At 37.1% G+C, this 25,391-nt stretch overlaps 1 protein-coding gene across 3 annotated transcripts in view; it reads left to right on the top strand.

Moving 5' to 3' along the window:
- USP10 (ubiquitin specific peptidase 10) overlaps positions 1-25,391 on the top strand; it is a 51,283-nt gene that overhangs the window by 14,074 nt on the left and 11,818 nt on the right. Inside the window, exons 2-9 of one of the 3 annotated variants that reach the window (XM_062618345.1) lie at positions 5,582-5,650; positions 8,735-8,795; positions 13,511-14,536; positions 20,312-20,403; positions 21,871-21,980; positions 22,430-22,485; positions 23,831-23,934; positions 24,730-24,829. In XM_062618345.1, coding sequence (XP_062474329.1) covers positions 5,582-5,650; positions 8,735-8,795; positions 13,511-14,536; positions 20,312-20,403; positions 21,871-21,980; positions 22,430-22,485; positions 23,831-23,934; positions 24,730-24,829 — 1,618 coding nt within the window. Of the gene's footprint in view, positions 1-5,581; positions 5,651-8,734; positions 8,796-9,665; positions 9,712-13,510; positions 14,537-20,311; positions 20,404-21,870; positions 21,981-22,429; positions 22,486-23,830; positions 23,935-24,729; positions 24,830-25,391 lie in introns of those variants that run through there. The other 2 variants (XM_062618346.1, XM_062618347.1) reach the window with 2 other exon arrangements.

Below are 25,391 nucleotides of genomic sequence, written 5' to 3' on the forward strand. Positions count from 1 at the left end.
CTATAAGAGTAAGTACTTTTTATAGGAGTAGCAGCTCAGTGAGCAAGATTGTACAGCTTATGGTATACTTATAAGCTGTTTCATAATTTCAGTTTATATATGAACCTCGTTTTGACTTGTTAGGTCTTCTGCTTAGATACAGTTGAATTATTCCTTGTCACCAGTAAGTAAAAATATATTTTTAAGTCGTTTGTGCAAAAGCAGTTGAAATGAGAGCATTTGTGGCATAAACTAATTTGACTGAAGATCTGAAGCTGTTGGTTATTAGATGAAAGTCACATTAATGCTTCTTGAAAGCAGAAGTTGACACTTCATTTTCCTAGCTTTCTTCTAGCACAGGTGATGCTAAGATGAGGGTACATCAGCAGTGCTATTTCTACTCATTTTTCTAGGACAAGCAGCTGTGTAACCTGTACTCCTCCTCCTACTTGTATTCCTCCAGGAGACTATTTGTGTTGCCAGACTGGAATACCGGTGGAGATTACATTACAGGCAGTGGGGTAACATTAGCATGACATGGGGAGAGCTTGCAGTCAGGCATTTTAATTCTTTGGGGTCTTCAAAGAACACATTTTTCCCCTCCTTTCTTGGAATTAGTTCTGTTGCTGCTGCTTTTGTGTGCATAATTGAGGTGCCACTTAGTCAATTACGGTAATCAGAGTTACTAGAATTGTGGAATCAGCTGGGTTGGAAAAGGCCTTTAAGAACTTCAAGTGCAACCATTGCCTGGGGACTGCCAAGGACACCACTAAACCATGTCACTGAGGACTTCCACATGGTTTGAGAGCATATCCAGGGACGGTGACTCCACCACTGCCCTAGGCAGTCTGCTGCAGCGCCTGACCCCTTCTCTGTGAAGAAATCATGCCTAACATCCAGTCTAAACCTTCCCTGGAGCAGGTTGAGGTCGTTACCTCTTATCCTGTCAACATGTTACTTGAGAGAACAGACCAACCCCATCTCACTACAGCCTCACTTCAGGCAGTTGTAGAGAGCAATAAGGTCCCCGCTGAGCCTTCTCTTCTCCAGCCTAACCCTCCTCCCTGGCCCGGTCCCTCAGCTGTTCCTCATCACACTTGTGCTCCAGGCCCTGCGCCAGCTTTGTTGCTGCTCAAGAAAGGTACGGCCTCACCAGTGCCTTGTTACAGGGGGGGGATAATCACTGCCCTGGTCCTGCTGGCTGTGCTATTTCTGATACAGGTCAGGATGCTGCTGACATTCTTGCCTGCCTTGGCACAAGCTGACTTATGTTCAGCTCTGTCAGTCAGCACCCCCAGGTCCTTTTCTGTGAGCAGCTTTCCAGCAACTCTTCCCCAAGCCTGGAGCATTGCATGGGGTTGTTGTGGCCCAAGGCAGGAACCAGCACTTTGCCTATGCCTTCCCCTAGAGGAGACTATTATTTTCTATCTCTTTTTCTTACACAGCTGCAAATCAAAGATGGTTGAAATTTAGATGATACTGTTTTGGCATTGCTCTTAATCTGCGGCAGAAATCAAGCTCCCCAGAGTGACGTATCTTAAAAGATCCGTGAATACACTTAATGCAAGGGTAATGGTTGCTCTGCAGAGTAAAATAATCTCAAAAGTAGTGGGAGAAATGCAGTGTGAAATATGTGCTCCCAAAAAAGTGTGAGGATTCCTCCCAAGGAGCCTGAAGAGGAAGCTACGTAGGTTGCTGAGATAGTTTGGGAAGGAGAGATCAGCTCTGACTCTGAATGAAGCCTCTTAAGGATTATGTATCTTAAAAGTAAATCTAGGGGTAATGTTACAATTGGAAATGGTCAAAAACCCCAGAAGAATACTGGGGGAAAGTTTCCTTCCAAATCCAGTGTCGGTGTGAGGCTGGACTCTCTTCCAGGCATCATTCCTGCTCTACCTTGTGAGTTACCATGTACACCGTTGCCTACCATTTAGCATGCTTTTTGAGCAGATGCTTTTTTATCCGAGGATATAAATAAAAATTAATTTTTGAAATAAGTAATTGAATGGTAAACAGTATTTTTTCTTGGAGAAAGCTTGATTTTTGGTTTGTTTTTTTTTTTTTTTTTCCTTAAAATGAAATTTGTGTAGAGCTCAGAGTAATTAAGCTTCAATTTTTCACTGATAACTTTTCCTTAATATTTGGGCTTTGTTTGTTGTATGTGCTTCGGTTAGTGCAATGTTGATGGTAACAGGCGTGGATTTTGCCAACTGGGGCAGTTGAGCTGCCTGCTTCTATGCATTATCGCAGTTGATTTTGCTCCTCTTTGGCTCAGGTAACTGCACAGTTGTGGTTACGGTAAAGTGAAAGGCTGATGCTGCACTGGCAGGTCGGGAATGGTCAGTGTGATGAGCAGCTTAGCTCTGAGCACATCACAAGCTCTTGCCTGCTTTGGGGCTGACCATAAGCAGTCTGTATCCGAAACCCACTTTTTCCTCAGAATTTGTGTGGTGAAGTCCCACTCTGTTGCCTGTGATCAGGACCTTGAAGTACTGTGACCTACACCCAGCTTTAGAGATTGATACAGTGTAGGGCAGATGAGAGTTTGACATTTAAAGGAATCAATTTGATCTAGTCCTAATGGGTATATTTGTTTCTTACACACATGCATGCCTAAAAACATTGAAATTGGAACTGAAATAGTCTGAAATGGCTTTGACAAAGTTCATACGTGCTAGTGCATCTCTGCTGTATGTTTTCAATGTGATTTAGGAAGTGTGGGCTAAATTAATCCTGACTTGTGTAGGAATTGTGTAAATAATTTAAGTAAACTGTGTTTGATTGTTCAAGTATTAGATTTTGTCAGTTGGAAAATATCAGAAAAAGAATGGTACCATGAGGCTTTTGAAATGACGTGGAATGGTTTGGAGTGTACAGGCTAGGATCCCAAAAGCTCACACTGATAATGAGATTATTTCTTGTTAGGGTGTATTGCTTTTATAAAATCCTAGCGCTCTCTTGCTTGAAAATGCTTGCTGTATTTCAGTTACAGATAAACCTTTTAAATTTGAAACAGCGGCTCAAAGAAAGTACTACAGTGATGTCTTTCTGAAGCCATTTCATAGCTAACACAGGTATTTTCTTGCATACAGTTAATTTATATAGTGCCAGGCACACAGATTCAGTGGTACATAGTGTGGATGGGGACAGGCAGGACCTATGGCTGTATTTCAAGCTGCTTAATATGCAATGCTGTTTCCCCCTCAGGGGGGTATCTCCTTTTTCATCTCAGGGGGATATCTCCTTTTTCATTTAAGTTGTGCCTTAAAAAGGGTAAATAATTCCGTTGTGCTTCCAGAAATCAATTTACTGGGAGATGAGGCTGCCTTGAAAGGTAGAGGACAGAAAGGCCAGTTAAGTTGGGAAAGACCATCAGTCTTGTGGCCTAATAAGTATATCTTGAAACAATATTTTTCTCAGTTTATTATGTAGGGGTCTTTTAACTGATTTACTTTGTGTTTGTAGGTATAAGGCATTGTTAAATAAAGCCTTATCAAATTCTGGTTTCCTCAGGCCCAAATAGATGGCATCTTTTTTGTGATACAGTCTGACTAGAATTGGGTTTTGGGTTAGATGCTGGTAAATTTTTCAAGTCCTGTTTTAAATCGTGAATAAACAGTTGCATAGATACATTTTCTTACGTGAATACATCATTATATAGTAAAACAGTTCCATTAAGATACTATCAATGATCACTTTGTTTAACTTGTTTTGTGCTCATTAATTAGAAAAGAAGCACTTTCTTTTGCTCAGGAAGAAGTACCAGGCCTGTGATACCTCCGTTAAAAACACTGATAAATGAAGAGACTGTATTATTATATAGAGGAATTAGGGTTGAATTCATGTAACTTTTGGTAGTCTGTAGTTGAGATTATAATTTGTTATGCTGCATGACTGCATCAAAAATACTTCCTATAAACATAATTCAGTTATGATTCACCAAGTATTTTTCGTAGGCATGTTTTTGTAATATCATAAATTCCAGCTCTTAAGTTACTGAATAAAAATGACTTGGTTATATTGAGAGCATAAGCCAAGTTTAAGTCCTGTGCCAGGAACTGTGGAGCCGTTCAGTCAGGTACACTTTAGGGATCATGTTCGCTTTGGGTATAGCACTTTGGTAGCGTCAGAGTGACTCAAACGTTTGTATCATGGATGTTCCAGTTTATTTTGACTTTTAGAATTCTTTATTGACTAAACCAGGTAATATTTGTTTAAAACCACTGAAGATTAAACTCTTTCAGCACCTAAAAGTGATATATGTGTAAATTTTAGTGTAAGAAAACTTAATTTTATAATTGCTGTGGAACTTAGCTTTAACTTAAGCTTTGAAGTTTGTAAATGTAGATGGCTGTGAGTCATGCAAACAGCAAGTACGTTAGTTTTACTGGAATAAACCGCCTAAAGTCTGAAAACAACCAAGTCGAGGATTTACCATGAGCAAGACTTGACACTGCTGAGAGATTTTCTGATGGAAGGATGGAGGATAGTAAAGAATTGTCTGAAATGATTGTCAGAGTCTGCTGAAGAACAATGAGAGTGGTAAACTGTAATGTACTGGACCAAACTGACCTGGTTTTATCCATATCCATAATTCTTGTGACTCTTAATGTGAGTATCTTTCCACATGCTAAGAATGTGTTATTACTGGTATTTTCCAGTCCTCTTTGTCTATTTAGTCAGTTTATTCAGCTCCTTTCAACTTTTCTGTCCCAGTATCCCTTTGCTGTCCTGGCTATTCAGATGCTGTTCAGTGAATTACAACTGGGTTGGAAGTTTTAGGCACTTACAGGTGCTATGAAATGCCAGCATGTTGAGGACTTCTTATTTGGAATGTTGTGTTTTCTGTAAACTAAATATAAACTCTCATCTTGGTGGTGATTTGGGTTTTTTATTTGGTTGGTTGTGGGTTTTTTTCTGTGGTCTTGTTAGGTACCTGTTTCTTTTTTTCATAGAAATATAGATGCAAGATATCTAGAAGCGTGCAGGAAGATAATGTTGGGAAAAGGCATTTAATCTTAGGTTTGTTATGCAACATTTGAGGCACAGGGGTAACAGAATAGTAAGAGCAGCTGTACCAAAACTGGTGTTTAGATCTCATGTATTTTTTTTTGATACACCTAGGCAGTTTCAGTTATGTGCTTGTGCCATTAGGTAAGTGGTAGCATTAATCTTGTGTAACTCAATAGTTTAGCAGAACTCTGGAAAATTAATTCTTGTTTGTTTGTTTGTTTTTTCTTTCATGAAGGATAAATATCTGTGTTGTTTTGCAGGGTATACCAGTGTATGCCTGGGGTTTACATGGACTATATATATATTGGTTTAAGACTGGTCACAGGATGAACTGCAATTAGTGCAATTAGTGCTGTGTTTAGCTCTAGTGGGAATTTGAAGGAAAATTTACTGTATGCAGTTTTAGAGCCTGAAGTACTTTGCTAAAGACTTGGGAAAGATGAGAGCTGGGGTGCAAACAGATGAGTTTCTGGCTCCCAACACACAGGTCTTTTGGAATGCTAGTACATTAATAGAATTAATAATGAATTTATTAGTTGTATTGCATCTAAAGCCTCTTGTAACGAAGATTCTTCTCTTTTATTTTTAGTACATTTTTGGGGAGTTCAGCCCTGATGAATTTAATCAGTTCTTTGTGACTCCACGATGCTCTGTTGAGGTAAGATCTACTTTAACCTTCTTTTATAAATTATACATTAAAGCTCCATCTCTTTGTGTGTATTTGAAATAGAACACTGCAATTACTTCTTTACCATTCTTTTAGCTTGCTAATTAACTGAAGATACTGAACAGGAATCTGCTTTCTCTATATGTAGATGCTAAATCATTTTTCTCACAAATAAGAAATTAATTATTCTACCTTCTGCTTGTCAGCTTGCTGAGCTGGAATAGCTGACACTGTAGTGATAGGATGTGGAAAGTGAGTTGTACTGGTACCTCAGCTTTGAGTTGCATATAGAGAACTTTTTCAGTAGTGTTCTTGTTGTTGGTAAGGTGGGTGGGCTTCTAAGTCTTGTGAACCTTTGGAAGCACAGAGATTCTTACTGTTTTTTAAAGGATGGAGCACTGCTGATCATCAAAGCTGTGCTTACAAGGAAGGCTGTATATGGAGTCTAAGAAATGGATCAATAATGAACTAATTACAATGGCAGTGAGAACCACGGAGTGGAAACACTTGTCTATGTGTGTTTGAGTTCATAACATGCTACAGACGGTATTGTAGAATTTTATTTGTAGTTCTTGGTAGAGGATGACAAAACCATTTTCCTGTGTAGGGAGGAATATTAAGGCATTGTCCTAATCTCCAGACTTGGAAAATAATTTTTTTGCTAGGTCAAGTTTTGTGTTTTTGCTCTGAACATTTCAGCTATGCTTCCGTCCTCCCCCCTCAACATAAAGGAAACAAACACTTCCAACTGCACAAGGGGAAATCCTTTTGTCACATTTTACAAATCTGACGACCATTGTCAATGTGACTTAGTTTCCTGTAACTTAATTTCCAAGTATAATTAGTGTAATATACTGCTGAACAATGAAGGTGCATGAAGGGAATGGAGTGGGAAAGTTCAGGAAGAAAAACACAGCTTCTACCTGGCTTTAGGGAAGTAGGGTTAGCTTTGTATCTTCTCTGGTGGGTGGGAAGTAATGCTGAATAGATCTTCAGGTAATAAATGGTTCTTCTGTCTATTTTGCTGTTTTCCCACTTTTAAATACAGTATAAGGAGTGTGACATTTGCATCCTATTTAGTGTCACCTTAAGTGTCCTACCTCAGCTATGCTAATGCTTACATTGTGGAAGATGAAAATGTCATACTTTGACTTCTGTAAAGCTGTTCTCATAAAGCATGTTGAGAAAACACAAACCTACAGCATTACAACCAGTCTTACTTCATTTTGCAGCTGTCTCAAGTGTACCACTTACTGGCTAGCTATCAAAATAAAAAACTGTGTTGAATGATGTTCCTTAAGTTTGTCCTTGATCTGGTTCAGTTCAAAGTTTTAATTATCTAGATGATGAAATAAAAATTATGCTTATTAGTTTTGCACTGTGCAGATATTTCAGAGAAAAGTGGTCTGAAAAAAATAGGGTGAAATTCAAGAAGGGCAAGACTGAGATTATAATGCTGCAGTGGTGTTTGACATACATTCTGTTGCGTACAGTGCCAGTTCTGGGGAGTCCAAGCATCTGTTGATGCTGGTCTCCCTCTGAAATCCCTTACCTTTAGTCTGAAGGCTGGACTGAGGCAAGGGACTAGTTAAAGCTAAAAGCTGTCTAAAATGTCTCTTCATACATGGCATTCTTAATACATGTTCTATCAGATAACCTGCTGCCTGACTTGGCTCAGATGACCCAATTGTACAAAACAGGTCAACTCAGAAATCTCTGCTTCGCAAAGGTGCTGTTGATTAACCAGATACATGGGGGACCAATAGGTGCACTACTTTATATATATCTTTTTTTTCTTCCTTAAACTTGGTATTTCTCTTTAAGCCTTTGGAATTGGAAGAAAACAAAGAATTGCAAGTCTTACCATAGAAAGTCTTCAGTCAGCCGTTTGAGTAACTTTTTTAGCTCTAACTATAACATTATATTGAATGTGTTCAATATTAATACGGATGGCAGGTTCTTAACAGCTTGGAGCCTGTTTCTGACCCACTGATTCTCATTTTTGACCTGAAAAGTTCATGTATTAAGATGTATTATGGCTCATAAAATGGTTTTACAATTTTTTTATGCACTTTTTAATAATGGAATTTCAGTAATATTTTTCTTGGCATGTGCAATGCACTGCTGTGTGCAGGGCTTTGAGAAGACAGTATGTAAGTATCTGTAGCTTTAGAGAACTGAAGACTTCAGTGGAGAAGCCTTTGGTATTTATTACACCATTATAATGAATATTCAGAATAGCATAATAAAACTTCACTATACTCAATGTTTTCTCTCCCACTGTAGAAACAGTAGTAGTAGATGTAGTTCAGATGTAGAACAGATGTAGTTCATCTGTTACCTGGGGAGCTGCTATACTGCAGTGTAGCAATGGCTCCCAGTTCATGCAGGCACAGGAGAAGGCTTTCAGCTGCTGGGGAGTTTGAGGGCAGGTAAGGGGGGATTAGAAATTCCCCACCTGTGGTTGCACAATAGGAAGGATTCTATCGGCCGCTGAGGCTATAAAATGATGCTAGTGTTTTATACTAGACATACTTATAATCCAGATAGAAGTTGTATGCTGTGGTTGTGTTATGCTTAGGCTGATGATCAATAATTTTGTTAAATGTGGTTAGAAACACCTTAGCTGAATCATTTCAAGGGCAGTACTGTAACTAGACCAAGCTGAGAGTTGAAAGATTGAGGTGTGACTATTGTCTGTGCAAAACTTTGTTTCATCCTTTCAGAGATCATTTGTTCAACATCAGTTTCTGTCTAAAAAGAGGGTGTGTTCCTCATTTTGAAATCGTGGTGTGTTACTGTTGGTAAAGGAAGATCCTAGTTCTGTGAGATAAATTGGGAAGTTGATGAGCCTATGGTGTGTAACCATGATAGTCTTTATCTTTTAGTAATTGTGGTAATCTGCAAGGACACTTGAAGCTACAGTGTGGGATTTGATAAATATAGAAGCGTAAATTCAACACATACTCTCAGAAAATCAGACCTTACCAATGATGTTATTAAAGGATGCAGATGCTTCAGATGAAACCGGTGTCAAATGTTAACAGAGTTGCTTTGTCTTTCTTTTCTATACAGCTCCCACCATACAATGAAACAGTTTCATGTGGTATTAAGTCAGTGGGTAAGTTTCATGATGGTAAGAAGTCAATATCCTTTTTTTTTCTATTTGTTTTAGCTTCAGGGTTCTGACACTTCTGATAGATTTACTACAGCTTCTCGTTAATCTTTAGAACTCATTCAGCAGGTGTATGTGCATGTATTTGGCAGGCATTTCTTTTTTTAAAATACCTTTATGGAATGAGATCTGTGAGGTAGTTGAAAATAGTTCATGGAACTTCAGCTAGGTAGCATGGACATGCTTACTTCTCCTTGATTGTGTTCCCACACAGTCTTGGTGCTTTGCTGAAATACTGTGGGATGTAGCTGTAAAAATGCAGGGGGCTAAAGCTTGCTAGAGAGCTTGTAGTGAAGAAACAAGTAACTAGCGTGGTGTTTAGTGTGAGTTTGCTGGCAGTTGCAACCTGAAGAGAGCTCTGCAAGCAGTGTTCAGTGTTTCCTTTGATTCTTGTTTTTTGTCTGGCTCAGCCATTTTTCTGGAAAATACTTTTTTTTCCCCCCCCCGTTTTTGGTGAAGGTACAACTCTTGATGTAAAAATGTATTACAGAGTTCCTATTTTAAAGCTGTATCAGGTACACATCTACTGTTGTCCTGAACCATACACCTTACAACGTGCACATACTTCATAGCTATATAAAGTTGACAGTTAAGTAGGAGTTGCCATGGGATCATCACTCCACACAGTTTAAACCGAACATTGACAGTATTTTAAGCAGCAGGTAAATCAGTGTTTGTTCTTTTTTTCCTTGAACCAGCGTACAGGAAGCTGAGACTTGCCCAGATGTAAATGAGCGATACAAATGACATCCAGATCTCCTTCAGAATAATGCAAATGCCTGACTGGACATTTCTCAAAAGTACTTAAAAAGGCTCATGCACATAGCAGTTGTTTAAGTACATCAGATGCTTAGTGACTTTGGCCTTACATTTAAAGGTAAATAAGATAGGCAGTCATAAAGAAGGACATCAGGTCCCATTTTGAAAGCAAATACACAACATTTCTGGAAATTGAGGAGCTTTATTTAGTACAAGACCAGGTTTAGGACCCTGAGTAGTTTTAATTAGGAGTTTGAAAAGTTCATTAAAAGGACCATATGGCGTGAATCATCTGTTGTTGATGGCAGGGGCGTCCAGTCATATATTGCTTTGTCTAGCTATCGATTTAAGTTCTGTTCTTTAAGACTGAGATCTTAATGTTCAGTAGGCATACAGGAAGCTGGTTTGCACAAATGTTTTTCAGATCGTTCCTAGACCCTGAGAGAACCCCCTCCCAGCCCTGAGATTAGGTAATGACGGCAAATTTAGGTTTTGCCTGGAAAATGCCTTTAACAAGTTCACACTGTATTATGCTGCCATCACAGTAATAATATTCATGCACAAGAAGCTGCAGAAATTAAAAGGGAATGCTGTGCTCATGCAGAATATTTATAATTACAATAATATGATATACACTGACATGTCACTCTGCATATAACTTTTTTTCTATACTTATCTTCGGTATTAAACTTCATTCTGGAATTAGAAGACCTTTTAATACTTACTAGGGATAATCGCATCACAGCTGAAGCTGTAATATGCAGAACTCTGGTCAGGCTAATTAGTATATGTATTCACAGCTTTTGCTATAATACACAGACTTTGTCCTTGGAGCATCTGTTGATACTTGTTTCAATATGTGTGTCATGTTGTTCCTGACAGATACATCTGTTCCAGTCCATTCAGGAACAGCACTGTGAACTAGATTGAAACAAAGATGCCCAGAAGCAAAGTTGAAAGTCAAAACAAATAGAAAAAATTACCTCTCTTTTTCTTTAAACGAACCTGACACAATCTTATGACAAATCAGCTTCTGCCAGTCTTTCCAAAGACTAACTGTACAGTAGGTATTGGTATTTATTATTCTAATCCTGCTGTAAGGTGTAAAGTTCAGTTCCTGATTTGTATGTTAAATGCTAGAGTAGCAGTTTTGCTTTTGGCAACGTTTTAGCCTATAATGTTCATGTTGTACTTTCAGCTAAATGACAACTGTGCCATAATTGAGACATAATTGTTTTGTTTTCTGCTCCTCACTTGTCCTGAGTTGGCTTTTTGGATTGTTTAGAGTACAGAATGCTGTAAAATTCACTAAAACCAGGAAAGAAATACTTGACTGAATTAATTTTTTTGCTGTTAGCTTTCAGTACCACAAACTCTGGAAGCTTGCTGGAGAGGAACACAGAAGTCAACTTTTGGTTGTGGTAGACTTGACTCACCCATGAAGGCAAACCACATTCTTTGTTTCAAAGCAATTATTATTTTATTTTTTTCTTTTAGCTGGGATTTTGGGAAAGAAGCACAAATCCCAGATTATTTTGCACTGGTGGGGTTTTGAAGTGTGCCCAATAATTCATTCTTATTATGGATGGAGGAATATAAGGTATTACCAGTTGTCGCTTGTGCTTTGTACTGTTGTAACAAAGGATAAGAGAACTAGCTCTTGGTTTATGCTCTAACTAAAACTTGCTCTGTAAGTAGACGAACTAATGAGGAATAGTTTTGTTGTATACTTGTGTTCCATATCCCTTAAAACATCATGGCCTGCATTTGAAGTAGATGGCGCTGTGGCTGGTTTTGAGCTGTGTGCATCCTGACAGGACAGGCAGTGTACAATGCGGATAGCCCATTTAGAGCTGCTGCTGACCAGTTAGGTGATGCCTGAAATCTCACAGTCCTTCCCTCTTATGTGCATATCAAGTAGCAGCTTCCTACCTCCCTGCTTTTAAGCCGCTGATTTTTATCAAAGGAAACTTAAGTCCTCTTTTCTGGTTGGTGATAGCTAATCAGTGATTGGAGAAGTACTTGCTGAATGGTGGATTGACAGGCATGGTGTTATATGATGACATGGTATGGTGTTATATGATGATTAATGGCAAGTGTAGTGTAGAGGTGAAGCAGATTTGAAATTCGGACTCTTGTTAATATGATTTGAAGAAATCAGATGGGTATGGAGAGGTTTTCTTCATCTTTTTGTTTCCTTGCTTCAGTCTGACTGGCAGCAGGATTGAAATTGATACATGAAATGTGTTTACTTCTCAGGTTCACAGATCAAAGCAGAAAAGCAATTAACGTCTGTATTACATGTCTTTGTTCATTAATTCATAGTATGTTGGTATTGCATAGGTAAGTCAGACCTCAGCACACACAGGATATTTTTAAATATGTACCTTGTAGCTTGTTTTGTTCTGACTTTTTTTTCCCTTCAAATTTATTTTTTAAAGCTGTAATTTTCATCAGACTTTTCTAGAAAGTATTTGGAGAGATTCAGAACGGTTGCATTTACTGTTACCTATCAAAACATTCTCCACTAGCCTCTGTGCTCCCATAGGATTATTTCTTTAGTTGTGCGAGTAACTCCTCCCCCTAAGAACTGTTGCTTGTTTTTTGTTGCTTTAAAAAAAAAATATAGTAAAAAAGGAAACAAATCAAAACCACTCATTTTTAGTGTCTGTGTTACGCTTGAAAGTATGCATTTGCTGATGTGTCTTGCGTAATGCAAGTTGCACAAAATCCTCAAAGTTCAGTGGTGTATCTACTTGTACTCCTTTGGAAATAGTATCTCGTATTGTTTGGTTCTCTAGTAACAGTCTTAAAAATCTGAAATGTGTTTTATAGCGCCCCCATTTGAGGAAACAGAAAACAGGAAAAATAATGTCTTTGAGACAGTAACATACATATCCTAGAGAGACCTACAAAACGTTCAAGTACTAAAACATGAGTTTACTTTTAGCATTCTGAGACTCAGTTTCATCAATTTTACCTCTTTATTTGATAGTTAAGAAAATAGCTGTAACTGAAGTATTCAGTGTTGCTAGTTCCCACACATGCATTATGAAACTAAATTCCATGAGATTGCAGTACTTAGTGACTGACAATATTTTGTGGTACTGCAGCCTGCCAGGGGAATGTTTCTTAGCTTTCCTGTAAAGAGCATGTCAAAGTTCCAACATAGGTAAATAAAAAACCCCAACAGAAATCAAAACCAAACGTGTTCATAAATATTTCAGTACTGCTTGTATGTACAAGTTGAATGCTGACATCATGATGTTGAAGTCTGTTACATATTTTTGTCATAAAATTGTCATGTATGTCATATTATAGTAATAAATTCGACTGTGATAAGTTAGTGATGAGCCTAGAATTTCAAAAGATGTAATTGCTTTGTTTCCATGCAGTTAATGAAAACTTGCTCATTTGTTAAGGGTTATGGTAACTCTTTACACACCAGGAAAACTCAACCTCCCCCCCATGCAACACCAAACTATACATGTGGAAATTATTTTAAAAGTGAAACAGGTAAAGACTGGCTTTAGAAGAAGTGGGAATAATACTGCACTGTATTTTATGTGCAATTATCTGGTAATTAAGTTAATACAGACCGTTGATAAAGTCATTTGGCTTTAGGAGTTTTTCGTAATAGGTGAATTTAATAGGTGTTAGTTATTTGGAGGAGCAGGCCTGTGGTTTGGGGAGTTACATATCCTATTTAAGAAAATCTGAATCGTACTCCGTTTTCTTTAACAAAATGATGTTTTTGAAATAGTCTTCAGGATTGAGATGGAGAATAAAAATTATTTTAATCTGAGGGAGTGTAGTTTGTTTTCTGAGATGTAGGAAAATACGGGGTTGTTTTCTTGATCTTGTAAGTTTTTGATTAGATGTCATTCACTAACTCGGGTTTCCTTTCTCTTGTCCAGGGGAAGAGTACCAGAGAATTGAATTTGGTGTTAATGAAGTGATTGAGACACAGTCATCTGTACTAAGTAACACAGACTACAGTATTTCAAGTACTTTGAATCCTCAGGCTCCAGAATTCATTCTCAGTTGTGCACCTGCTCAGAAACCCCCTGACGATACTCTCAGTGAAACAAACTACAACTCCATTGACTGCCAGTTCACTGATACAAGCCTCACTTTGGACAGCGGTTCTAACGCTGAAAATGATGGCTTGTCTGGAGGCCTTGGACAAAGGGAGCGTAAAAAGAAGAAAAAAAGACCCCCTGGATACTACAGCTATCTGGAAGATGTCAGTGATGGCATCGCTCCTGCAGAAGCTCTTGTAAATGGCCATGCAAATTCCTCGGGACTAAATAATATAAACACAGAGGATTCGGAACTGACAGGAGACATACCCTCCCTCGCCACACCAAGGACTTGCAATAGCCCGGACAACTCTGTGGACTTCATTAATGAAACTGTCTCTGATGATTCTGTTTCTAGCGCACTAGACAATACCAGGACTGCAGGGCAGCCTGAGGTATGCTGTGTTACTAATTCTGAACAGTTTTGCATCCCCTCAGAGACTGGCAGAGATAGCCCTTTAAGGACAGCTGTTGTACAGTCTTATGCTGGTACTGGTACTACTGAAAATCTTGGCGTTACTAATGGACAAACACTTGAATCCTCTGGTGAGGACACAGCTGCCAATGGGGTAGAATTGCACACTGTGGAAAGCACTGACTCAGACCAAGCTAAGCCTGAGGAAGCTTCACCTACTACTGAGGCAACAGTCCCGGTTGCAGGATCAGTCCATGTTAATCAGCCTGCAAAATCGTGGGCTAGTCTTTTTCACAATTCCAAGCCCTCTGCTTCCACATCTGTGGTCTATGTTGAGACTAAGTATACCCCTCCTGCCACATCTACTCTGGTCCCTGAAAAACAGGTTGAAGTCAAAGAGGGACCTGTTCCAGTTTCAGAGGATCCTGTAGCCATAAAGATTGCAGGTATAGTTAATACATGAGTGGATGTTACACTGGAAGGGTATTAACTCCCCTTGTAAACAGGAGTGTGCGTTATCAGTAGAGAAGATTCCTCTATTAATGTTCTTAGTAAGATGTCTGTTCAAACACTGCATGAAAGATATAATTTAAAGCTTAAATTTTTCCCAAGTAAACATCCCAATGAGACATTACCATGTTGTTGTCCTGGATACCATAAAATTATTGCTACAGTGTCAAACTGTGTGATTAATTGATCTGTGATTTAAAATAGACTGGTGTGTAATATGGAGAATAGATTAGAAAAGTTTGTTCTCAAAATTGTGTGTTGTATTATCTAGTATTTACAATCTTGTATTTCATTACAAGAAGGAAAGAGTATTAATGTATTTTTATGCCAGAGTAACCAAAAGTCCTAGGTACTTAACAGTAGCTTAAATGTAACATCTAAATAGGAAATTCTAAATCAGGAAATAATTCTTTTTATTTATTAACATGCTGTTGAGAGGTTTGTCAGTCAAATTTTGAAGAATTAACCATTATAGACAATATTTTATTAAGAAACAATGCTAGATATTTTCTGTTCAAGAAAAAAACATAAGGAACTGTCCAGAGGGTACATGAGGAAAGGCAGTGCGTGATAAAAAGGCTTTGACTGTTGGTCCTGTCATATTTGTGGTTCTAACGAGAAACACTAGAATGTGCATGAGATTGTATTTTGCTGATTCAGTCAGAAAACATGAGGAAAAATATCCAGTTGTTTGCATTTTGCATTTCCTTCACAACTGACTCATGGAACAAAACCTATTATTTTGAATACATGAAGTAGTCTGTATGTGAAAAGGTTTGTGCAAAGTCCTGCTGTTCCTGCTACAAGCTAACATACAAGTACAGTGGCCTTTCGTGTGTGACAGCTTCAAGTTTTCTATTCTAACCAGGGGCTGACCTTGGTATTTCTGTACAGAATACCCAGAAGTATATGCTTGCCTCTTTTCCTTTCCTTACCCAGTAATGATTTCATTACTTAAAATTGTCTGTTGAGAGGAAAGCTGTCAGAATAATTTATATTTCTGTGTATTTTTCACTTAGTCACAAATGCAGTTTACTGTTAAAAAGAATATGTGTAATCAGGTGATAATGGTTTGTATAAAACCATACATGTGGAGTATGTTGTACTCTTAAAATATTAAGCCGTCATTTGTTAATGTATTTTAACTTAAAACTGTTTTGTGACAACTGTAAAGCTGCAATTGCTTGCCATAGAAGAAAAAGTTGGTTTTTTTTTAATGTTATCCAAATTGCTTCAGCTTTAAGTTAACTTTCTAGAGTTCTACTGGTTTTGTACTATTTTTTGCCACCAGGTGGGAGCAGAGCCTTTTGTTTCATCTTCAGTGTACTAAAATAGTGATGTAATTTTTAGACAGTTTTCTTCTGCACCTTCATTGTTAGCTAGTTGGTTTTTCAGAGGAATAATCTGAGCACAGATCCTTTCCAGTGAAAAAGAATAAATCTTCTCTTTGTTGCTGATTTAGGTGGTAGTTATATTACTGTAATTCAGATGCTACTAATCTTGGTCTAAAATGCTCGCTTTGGGATCTGAATGCCATGTAATAGGTGCTTTGCTCTGTGGAAAAAGGTGACTTTCTTCATGGTCTGTTCTTTCTTTAGCATTCTCTGTTCTGTTTGAAAAGTAGGTGCATCAGGCCTTTGTTCATACACCCACACTCACAAATGTATGTTTGCAGTGTGAGTTTCAATTTACGATTTCCAGGCTGATAATTTCTCTGTTTTGTACATATTTCATTTCTCCTGTAGATATTAAATCTCCCTAGGTTAATACCATTGTGTAGGGATCTATGGCAATCCTGTATGTGTTTCATAGGTAGCTGCTGATTGTGTTCCTTGTTTGCTGTGTGGCTGAGTTGAGATCCTATTGGATTTGCTGGGGATTCACCAGTTTCAACTCATGCCAGTGAGAAAGAATTTTTAACCACAAGTGCCATAGGGTGCTAAACACAGGTAAAATCCGGGCCTAAAGGATTTTGATTTTAGCAAGCAAAACTAGCAAATTTTCTGACTTAATGTTGGAGCTCTGAGGCCCCCCATACAGCTTTTATTTGAATCAGATTATCAGGCCACAAGAAGGCACATTTCTGGTTTGTGCCTTAATTTCAGCAGTTATTACAACAGAGGTTAATGAGGCACAGGCACCTTGAAGATGGTTTAATGCTGTTGTCAAATGTAAACAAAAGATACACAAAATAAGGAGATGAAGATCAGGAGCAGAAAATAAACCAGTCAGTTTTCATGTTGATGAGAAACACCACTGAAGAGTTAATTTTAACAGGTGGCTAAGGTGTGTGGTGAGAAGCTTCATGTGCAATATCAGTGAGCAAGTTAAATCAACTTCTGAAGGAGACTATGAACCACTGATGTTTATTTGGCAAAACTAAAGGCAGGTAACATCAGAATGGTAAAGAAGTACACATACAGCACTTGCCTATTTAGAAAGGGACAACTATACTAATTATACACCTTAGCCTAGTTTAGACACAAGGACAAACATAATTGTTTCTGAGGGGTCATAAGGCCATAAATGGTCTGTATTTGTAAAAAGAAAAATAAGACTTGGGCTTCACTTGCCACATTTCATAGTTACTACCCTCTGATGTGTAACCTGATGATGGTTAACAATGCCTTATATAATGTTCCAAGTAAGCTAAGGGAATAAGTGGTTGGAAAACCAGCTGTTCTTTTAAGTGTTCTTGGTCACTTCAGGAAAAATTTTAACAGGAAAAGCTTAAAAAGATTTTCTGAATCACATATTCTTGCAGTGTTTTTTATTGTGGATGATGGAATTAATAATGCATGTAAGACTTGTTTACAGCAGGCAGAATTTCAGATGAAGAACACAAACAATTAAGATCTGACTAAATCTGGTGTGATGTTAAATTAGAAAGAGGGGAAGCCAATAAATGCAAGTATGGAAGTATACACCAGAACAGAAATCAAATGGGAGTGTAAAGCGTGAGGAATGGTTGGTGGTAGTATTGGAGGAAAAAAAGATGTGGAATTCAATCTAGGGAATTGATAAATGTCCTTGGTAAAGCTGAAGAAGGCAAAGGTGTTTTTTTTCCAGTGTGTCTAATACCAATTTACATGGATAATGTGGAAGATAATAAATTCTGTTGTTGGCTGTTGTGGACTCGATGGAAATGCCATCTTTGGGCATGATGTAACAGTGCATCAGTGAAAACAGAATTAAGATCTGAAAACCGTAATCTGTTAGCACACACGGAAAATCTGGATTTACTTTATGTCGGACAAGATTTCTGGAGTGATTGTGGATGTAACTTCAAATATGTAGCAAATTCATAAAGTAGGTGGTGGATTAACTGCTCTCCCAAGACTGCAGTGAACAACGCAAGAATTACTTAGTTCAATTTGTAACAAAGGTGTTTGAATGTTAGACAGTAGAAAATGTTTTCTTATTCATAAATCTAGGTAAGCACTAGAGCAAGTAGTTGTGGAATAGAGGCATGCAACGTTTGGGGTTTTTTTATAAGCGGCTTTGTTAGTCTGTTGCATCATCAAATTGTATTCCTGCAGAAACTGATTTTGGGGTGGATTATCCATCAGTGTTTTCCTGGCATTGTCCAGATTTGAAGAGAAATATTAGCAATGTACATAGCATTTGCCAAATAATGGTCTCAATCTAAGTGTTAAACTGCCAAGTTGTAACACGTATCTCTTCAGCGTGGAGACCATATCCTCATGGTTTCTCTTTTATTAAACTTTGGACTTGCGTTGATGAGGAAATTACCTTTTTGTCTGTTTTTGACAGGTATTTGTATTAACACCACCCTGTGAAATGAACCTTAGCAAAATATTTTATATTTATGAACAGAAATTTCTAAACATGGTAATACTGTTCCAGATGTGTTTTTGAATGGAGGCCACAGTCAATATGCACCAAAGGGAATGTGAATTCATTCTAACAAGTGATCTGTGCTTTCTAATTTCAGGTTTTGAAATATTTAAGAAGGTTTCCTCATGGTTCTAAGTGTATATTTCTTATCATAACTCACATGAAAATTCATTAAGATACTGTGTAAATGTTAGATGTGAAATTAAAACGTGGTATTGAATGCAGTTGCTGTACACAAAACAATTCTTTATGAAACAAAACTCACTGTAATAGTTCTAAACATTGCTTACCAAGCACGTTTATGGCCACAAGAGGATGCTAAAGGTCCTAGCAATATTTTAATACAAAAATGGGGGAAAGTACAGTTCATAGAAAAAGATATTAAGAGACATCAATATAAAATACAAATACTGTCTTCATTATTTTAATCCTAATTTTCAACTCTGCTTAGTTATATTAACAAAAAGATTGTATGTGTGTGCATCATGTTTCAAACTGCTGCTTTAACAATATGCTCTGAGATACTTGAGCAGTAATTGGCAACATCTATTTCAATACTCACAGAAGAATTTTAATCTACATCAGCACTAGGTGCTAACATCTTGCTGTCATCATTTTGCTAACATGTTGCTGTCATCATTTTCCTAACATCTTGCTTTCATCATCTTGCTAATATCATTTTGCTGTCTGCCCCTTCAGGTGGCAGGTTCTTTATGTGATAGAAGACTACTTTATACATGTTCTATTTTTTGTATGGGTTTATTTGTTTAGAACTGGTGGTGTCAGCAGGAAATAACATAGGTAAAGAGAGATTTTGGAAGTAGAAGGACATGGATTTTGTTTGTAATTCTGCTGCCTCCTCTGCTTAGTTTGTGGTTCAGTGCATCTGCTTTTTTCATCTATATCATGTTTTCTTGCCTGTTTAAGTAGTCCTTCTAGTGAACAGCTCAAACTCTTTTAAGTTTGTGCAACAGCATATAAGAGCTTTAGAGGCTCATGTTTATTACAAGAATAATTATGAGAATAGATCATTCCCCTTGTTAGACAATTGCTATGTTATTTGTGATTTTAATTCTGTCTTGTATGCCTCTTGTCCTTAGTTTGCAAATTGAAAATATACCAGATCCAATATTTTCCTTAAACGGTTTTTATTTAGGTACCTAAATAACAGGTCAGACTTCCTGGAAAAACTCCCCCTGTTGCTGTGTGTTTCATGACTGAGGCAGACTTATTTATGTGCAGTGGTTTCTAAGTTTTAAACTTGGGCCATTGCTGAAGTTTTTGAAAGCAGTAGGCATTGTATAATGTGAGCCTGTTATCTTGGAGATTTTGGAAGTCTTAAACTGGTAAATAAAACATGTGCTGTTTTGAAGATCACATTAACATCTGCCTGTCCTGTTTGCACTAAGATTTTTTTTTTGTGTAAGATAGTGTATGTTGAAACTTGTAAATGGAGACTGCAAGTCAGCTTCATCTCTTCAAAGCAAAGCACCTTGGGGAATACTTAATAGAAGTGGTGGCAAGGGATTGCAGCTAATGTGATTTTTATATCCATATAAATAGAAGTATCTGATTTTAGGAAAACAGAAACAGGTCTTCCCAGTTTTGGAATTATGATGTTTACTTTTTGTATCAGCATCCTTCTGACCCAAATTCCACTCTGTCTTTGGCTGAAGAAATATGCCTGATTTGAAATATGAGCAGTGTTTAAATGGAGCAAAAATTACTTGCTGAAGTTTCTGGGAGTCTTGTTGATTTATTGGAATTATTTTGTAATGCAGCAACAGATACTTGTTTTGATGGCTCGTATGTGCATTTTGTTGAGGCTCAACTTGCTGTTTCTCATTCTGTAGAAATACTGGAAAATATAAGACTAATACATAAACCAGTGTCTTTGCAACCGCGAGGACTGATCAACAAAGGAAACTGGTGCTACATCAATGCTGTATCCTTACCTTGGGAAAAAGTAATACACTTAAGTTAAAGCCTTTATATTATATCTGTCAGAATTTTTCTGGATTATTCTGGTAAGTATTTTATATGTCTGTCTTTCCATATCCTACACCTGTGGTTTAAGTATCTAAGGGTAGTGTCTAGAAATCCAGGGGTGTTTTGTGCTCAGGGTCCCCCCTGCAGTTGGTTGCACAATCCTGTTTATTCCCTCTGTTAGAGTATTTCAGGACTTTCTTGCGAATGAAAACCTTGTGTTTTCTACGAATTTCACGTGTCTTTGTGCATAAACTTAAGTGGTTATTTCTCTTACTAAAAGTAACTATTCTTACTCTTAGGGGGTTTTATTTTTTTGGCAGTTTGGTAAGTGGATCACTTGTTTTTCTGTCGAGGAGGCTGTTGCAGTCATATTTTTGTAAATGTAGTGTTTAATGGTTTTGCAGCAGGATGGAAGATTAGCTCACTCTTAATTTATTAGAATTGTATTCCCCCCCCCCCCCCCCCCCCCCAAATAACTTGCATAACAGAAATCTGTCTTCTTCAGTGCTGTATTATGATAGTTCAACATTATTTTTTATTAGTATATGTGTATCTCCTATGTTAGCAGTGGCTCACTCCAAGTGACAATCTAGATACTTTAACTTACAATACTGCTAGAGAAAAACACTAAGATCAGTTTCAAGACTAATTATTGCAGAACATAATAACCTGATTGTGAGCAGTGACAACCAGTTCTGCACTCATGTATTGGCTCCCATTTTTAAAGTCTTAAAATGTTACATGAGAATTTGTACCTCAGTGTTTGGGTGCTGTAGCGATCAAGTTAATATATGTCTGAGGCTGTTGAGATCACTGCCTTTTTTGTAATTTCCTTACCCCTCAGGTCTTCTAATACATTTCCTCTGTTCAGTGTTCTCACCAAGTAGCATGGATTTCTGTTTCTAAAGGATGTCCTCCCAACACACACTGCAGTTTTAAAGGTCACTCCAAACTCTATAGTGCAGAATGTCTTACATCACAGCAGGTGCTTGTGCTGTGGTTTGGTTATGGGGGAGAATCATCATCTTTAACTTCTGAATCCTGTCAGGTGGCTGCTGCCATTCTTGTCAGAAAACATGTTAATCACTTGCCAATTTTCAAATTGTTTATGTTGTTAAGTCTTTCCTATGAAAGTTCTTTTCCTCTCCCGTTCCCAGACTTAATGTTTCCCCTTAAATTAAAATCTTGACATTATTGTCAGAGAAATCACAGCATGTTACAAATTGATAGGGTTTTTTTTTTAGTATAACTCCTGTATGTTGATGGTTAATGTTGTGATGAAAGTCCATCCATCTGTTCCAGTTTAGTTACTGGGCCTACTTAATAGGGCTATCTTTTCTTTGCATATAATTTTAAATTAATTGAATACTTGGTTAATATACAGATTGCATTCTTTGAATATTTCCTTAATGTCACTGCATAGACCCTGCAAGCCTTGGTTGCTTGCCCTCCAATGTATCATTTAATGAAGTCCATTCCAATGTATTCAAAATCGCAGCGGCCGTGTACCTCAACACCTATGATAGACAGTTTGTAAGTAGCTTGTTAAAATGCCTGTGATCAGATTAAGCTCATTCAGCAATATCTTACCGAATGATTGTTTACTGCAGATTTTTAAAGGTGATATGTATCCAGAAGTCGTCTTTTTTTTGTGTGTGTTTTTTTGGTAATACATGGCTTTTATAACGAGCTTGGTATTTTACAAATGCTTGAATAGTCAAGGAAGATCGTTCCTGTTGCCTGAGGAATATCAGTTTCAAATGGTGTTTAATATGCAAAAATGAACCATGAGAGCTGCAAGAACTAATTGAACAATTTGATTTCATCAGCAACATGGGGTTAATTTTTGTGTCTGAACTTTGCTCAGGCTTCATAATGATATTCTTCAATCTTATTTTTTGACAGTGATCTATTTTTATTATTTGTCCTTCTAAGTCTTAACTTGCTGCTCATGTCTAGTTATTCCTTCCGTTCTGTTTCAGTGTTCGTTTAATGAATGAGTTCACTAATATGCCTGTACCTCCTAAAGCAAAACAAGGTGAGTGGGAATAGGGGGAGAAAAGTTTTAAAATCATGATCGGAAGGCTTTTGGGGTAAGGATCTGCATCATGTGCTGTACTTACAACCTTTAAAAACCTGATGATTGATCTCCTCTTGGCTCTTTCAACTTTTGGAGTTTCTTGATATCTTAAGAAGTTTGTGGTTGATTTTTCTGCCAGTGTTAACAATTTTTCTTACTGGTGGTTCATGTCAAGAAGTCATAGGTGTTTCACCTTATATTATTTTTCTTCTGTTTGGTAGATCAAATGTACAAGTGCAATAAGAATAATTTTTGTTGAAGGTTAGCTTAATTGTTAAGCTGTGTTCTAAGAACATGACCTTTCTAACAAAATCATTTGATACTGGATTTTGCTTTGCTTCCTTCCTTACAAATTTCCATCTGTTTGGCCTATCAACTTGCTCAATTCTATCATTATTCCTTAAATACTAAAGACTTGCATTCATTTGGAAGAAAATAGGGCCATAATAGGTCTCTTTAGCAGTTAAGAGATTGCCTGCAGACATGTTATCATGGCTTTTAATTGCTCTCCATCCTATGCACTCTTTCACTGTTAAAACCGTAGAAGTGTACATTTATCGTGTATTTTTTTCCTAATCTATAAACCAAATCTCTTGTATTACAAACTTATAGAAATAAAAACCAGTTTCAGGAGTGTGTTTATGTAACATTATAAGAAAATATCACAAGGAGCTGGTTGTTCCAGCGATTTCCAAACAGTTCAGACATTTCTGTGGTTTGCTGCTTAGGTTTTGTTTCTGTAAAACAAATCTTAGTGTCTTATGCAACTTATTATACTTCTAGGTCATTTTATTGTCTCGTATAGTTTTCAAATCAAGTTTCTGAGGCCTTGTATTATCATTAGGTTGAACATGCTGTCAGACTACTTTTTTGTCTGGGTTTTTTTTTCTTCTGCAGTGAGGAAAAATGATCTATTAGAATTACAAATATATAAAAGATTTAAGGAAATGTTCTTTGAATACAAAAGTACAAAAAATTTAAATAGAACTAGAATTGTTCTCTTATGATGGCTGTGGATATTCTTGTTAATCTTCAGAGTGTTGACTGTAAAGGGGTAATACTGTAGGCTATCTGTAAGTACATAGGGTGATGTAGGATGTATTTTAATTAAGAAAAGTTTACATGTAAGAGTGTGATATCCTATGAATTCTGAGCTTGAATCACTAAAATTGTAATAAAACTATTAGTAAAAATAATTTTGGATTCCAGAAATCTAGTGAAGTGTGAAGAGAACATGGAGGTAGAATGTAGAAAACCTTGCCTACATCTCGTTATTTATATGTACTTCTCCTTTGCCTTGCAGCTTTAGGTGATAAAATTGTGAGAGATATCCGACCAGGAGCTGCCTTTGAACCTACATATATTTATAGACTGTTGACGGTTATAAAGTCAAGTCTGTCAGAAAAGGTGAGACCTCCAAATATTTGACTTTTGTAATTACATGCCAGGACAGTCACCATTGTTAAAGCAATGTAAAGCTCTGTATCAGGCTCTCTGCGTAAATACCAAGAAAATCAAGTAGCTGATGTTCATTGTAATGAAGTTAGACTGTCTTGAGACTTAAATTATAGGAAAATGTTAATTAGAAATTTGTCATGATATGACAAATTTATCATGATTATTCTGACATTGATATATCAGAATAATGAAAAAACAACTGGTTGGAATGGAACATCTCTTTTTATAGGGAAGATGTCTATAGATTTATATTTGAGAAATGGGCAGTTCATTTCTGCTTGGGATTCAGGTTGGAAGGGTTAAAGGTATGTAGAGACCTCAAGGTATTATTTCAGGTTTAGTTTCAATTTAAAGAAGAAGTCCAAACCATCATTTGATTTGGCTGTGGTTTGGCAGCAACTTTTAATATTACTTTGAAAAGAAATGGCAAAAAACCCACCCAACATGGTAAATTGAATTTGTATTGAGAGGAATGTAGAAGCGCTTGTTTCCAGGTCAAGCTTATGTGTGTACTTACTTCTCGTGGTAGTTTACCAGTAATGTGTTGGTTCTTTTTGACTATTTTTGTCTAAAAATGAGGGGTGGTTATAGCAAAATTTAAACTTTACTTGAGTTTACAGCTTCAACTGAGTAGTTGGTTAATTGGCTAAATTAATAGGAGAAAGCTATATGTTCAGTGTCATTTACCTGATGTTGAAAACATGGAAATGTCATATAATAGTTAGAAAATCAAATATTATTCAGGGCAGGCAAGAGGATGCTGAAGAATACTTGGGATTTATCCTCAATGGACTACATGAAGAAATGCTGACCCTAAAGAAACTTCTCTCTCCACATAATGGAAGTTAGTGGATTTTTTTTGTGTTTTCCTTTCTTTGTGTGGTTCTGTAATAGAGCAATGTTTGGTGTAGATGTGAGATAGGGGTAGAATGCCATGTTTTAGTGAACTTGGACATTAACAAATACTCTTTTCTTTAAATCTGCCCAAAGGGTAAAATGAGTCCATTCTGTCCAGTTTACAAGTGATCTCAAGTACTTGGAAAAGCATAATCATTCTGTAAATGTTCTGAATGACAGTAATAATAAGCCATTTACTTGGTGGTCCTAAATGACACATTTCTGTATTACAAATTTTTACTGAGCTCAACTAAGCAACTCAGGTTGACTAATCTTGTCTTAAACGTGGATATGTTTGTCTGCCATTCATAATACCTGCAGTGTCAGTTATTTACTGGGGTTTTGGTTTTCTCCATGGTAGTTAAAAATTATATTGGCATGTTTTTTCCACCGATCTTTAAAACTACTGTTAAGATCTTTTTTTGAAGTGGAAAAATCTAGACTAATGGCAAACTTATATCTAACGTAAAACAGAGCATACAAAATTGGTTTAAAATTTTTATTGACAA

Source organism: Pezoporus occidentalis, unplaced genomic scaffold (assembly GCF_034315485.1).
Source record: "Pezoporus occidentalis ecotype Australia unplaced genomic scaffold, CSIRO_AGI_Poc_V1 ctg20, whole genome shotgun sequence".
Classification (NCBI taxonomy): domain Eukaryota; kingdom Metazoa; phylum Chordata; class Aves; order Psittaciformes; family Psittacidae; genus Pezoporus; species Pezoporus occidentalis.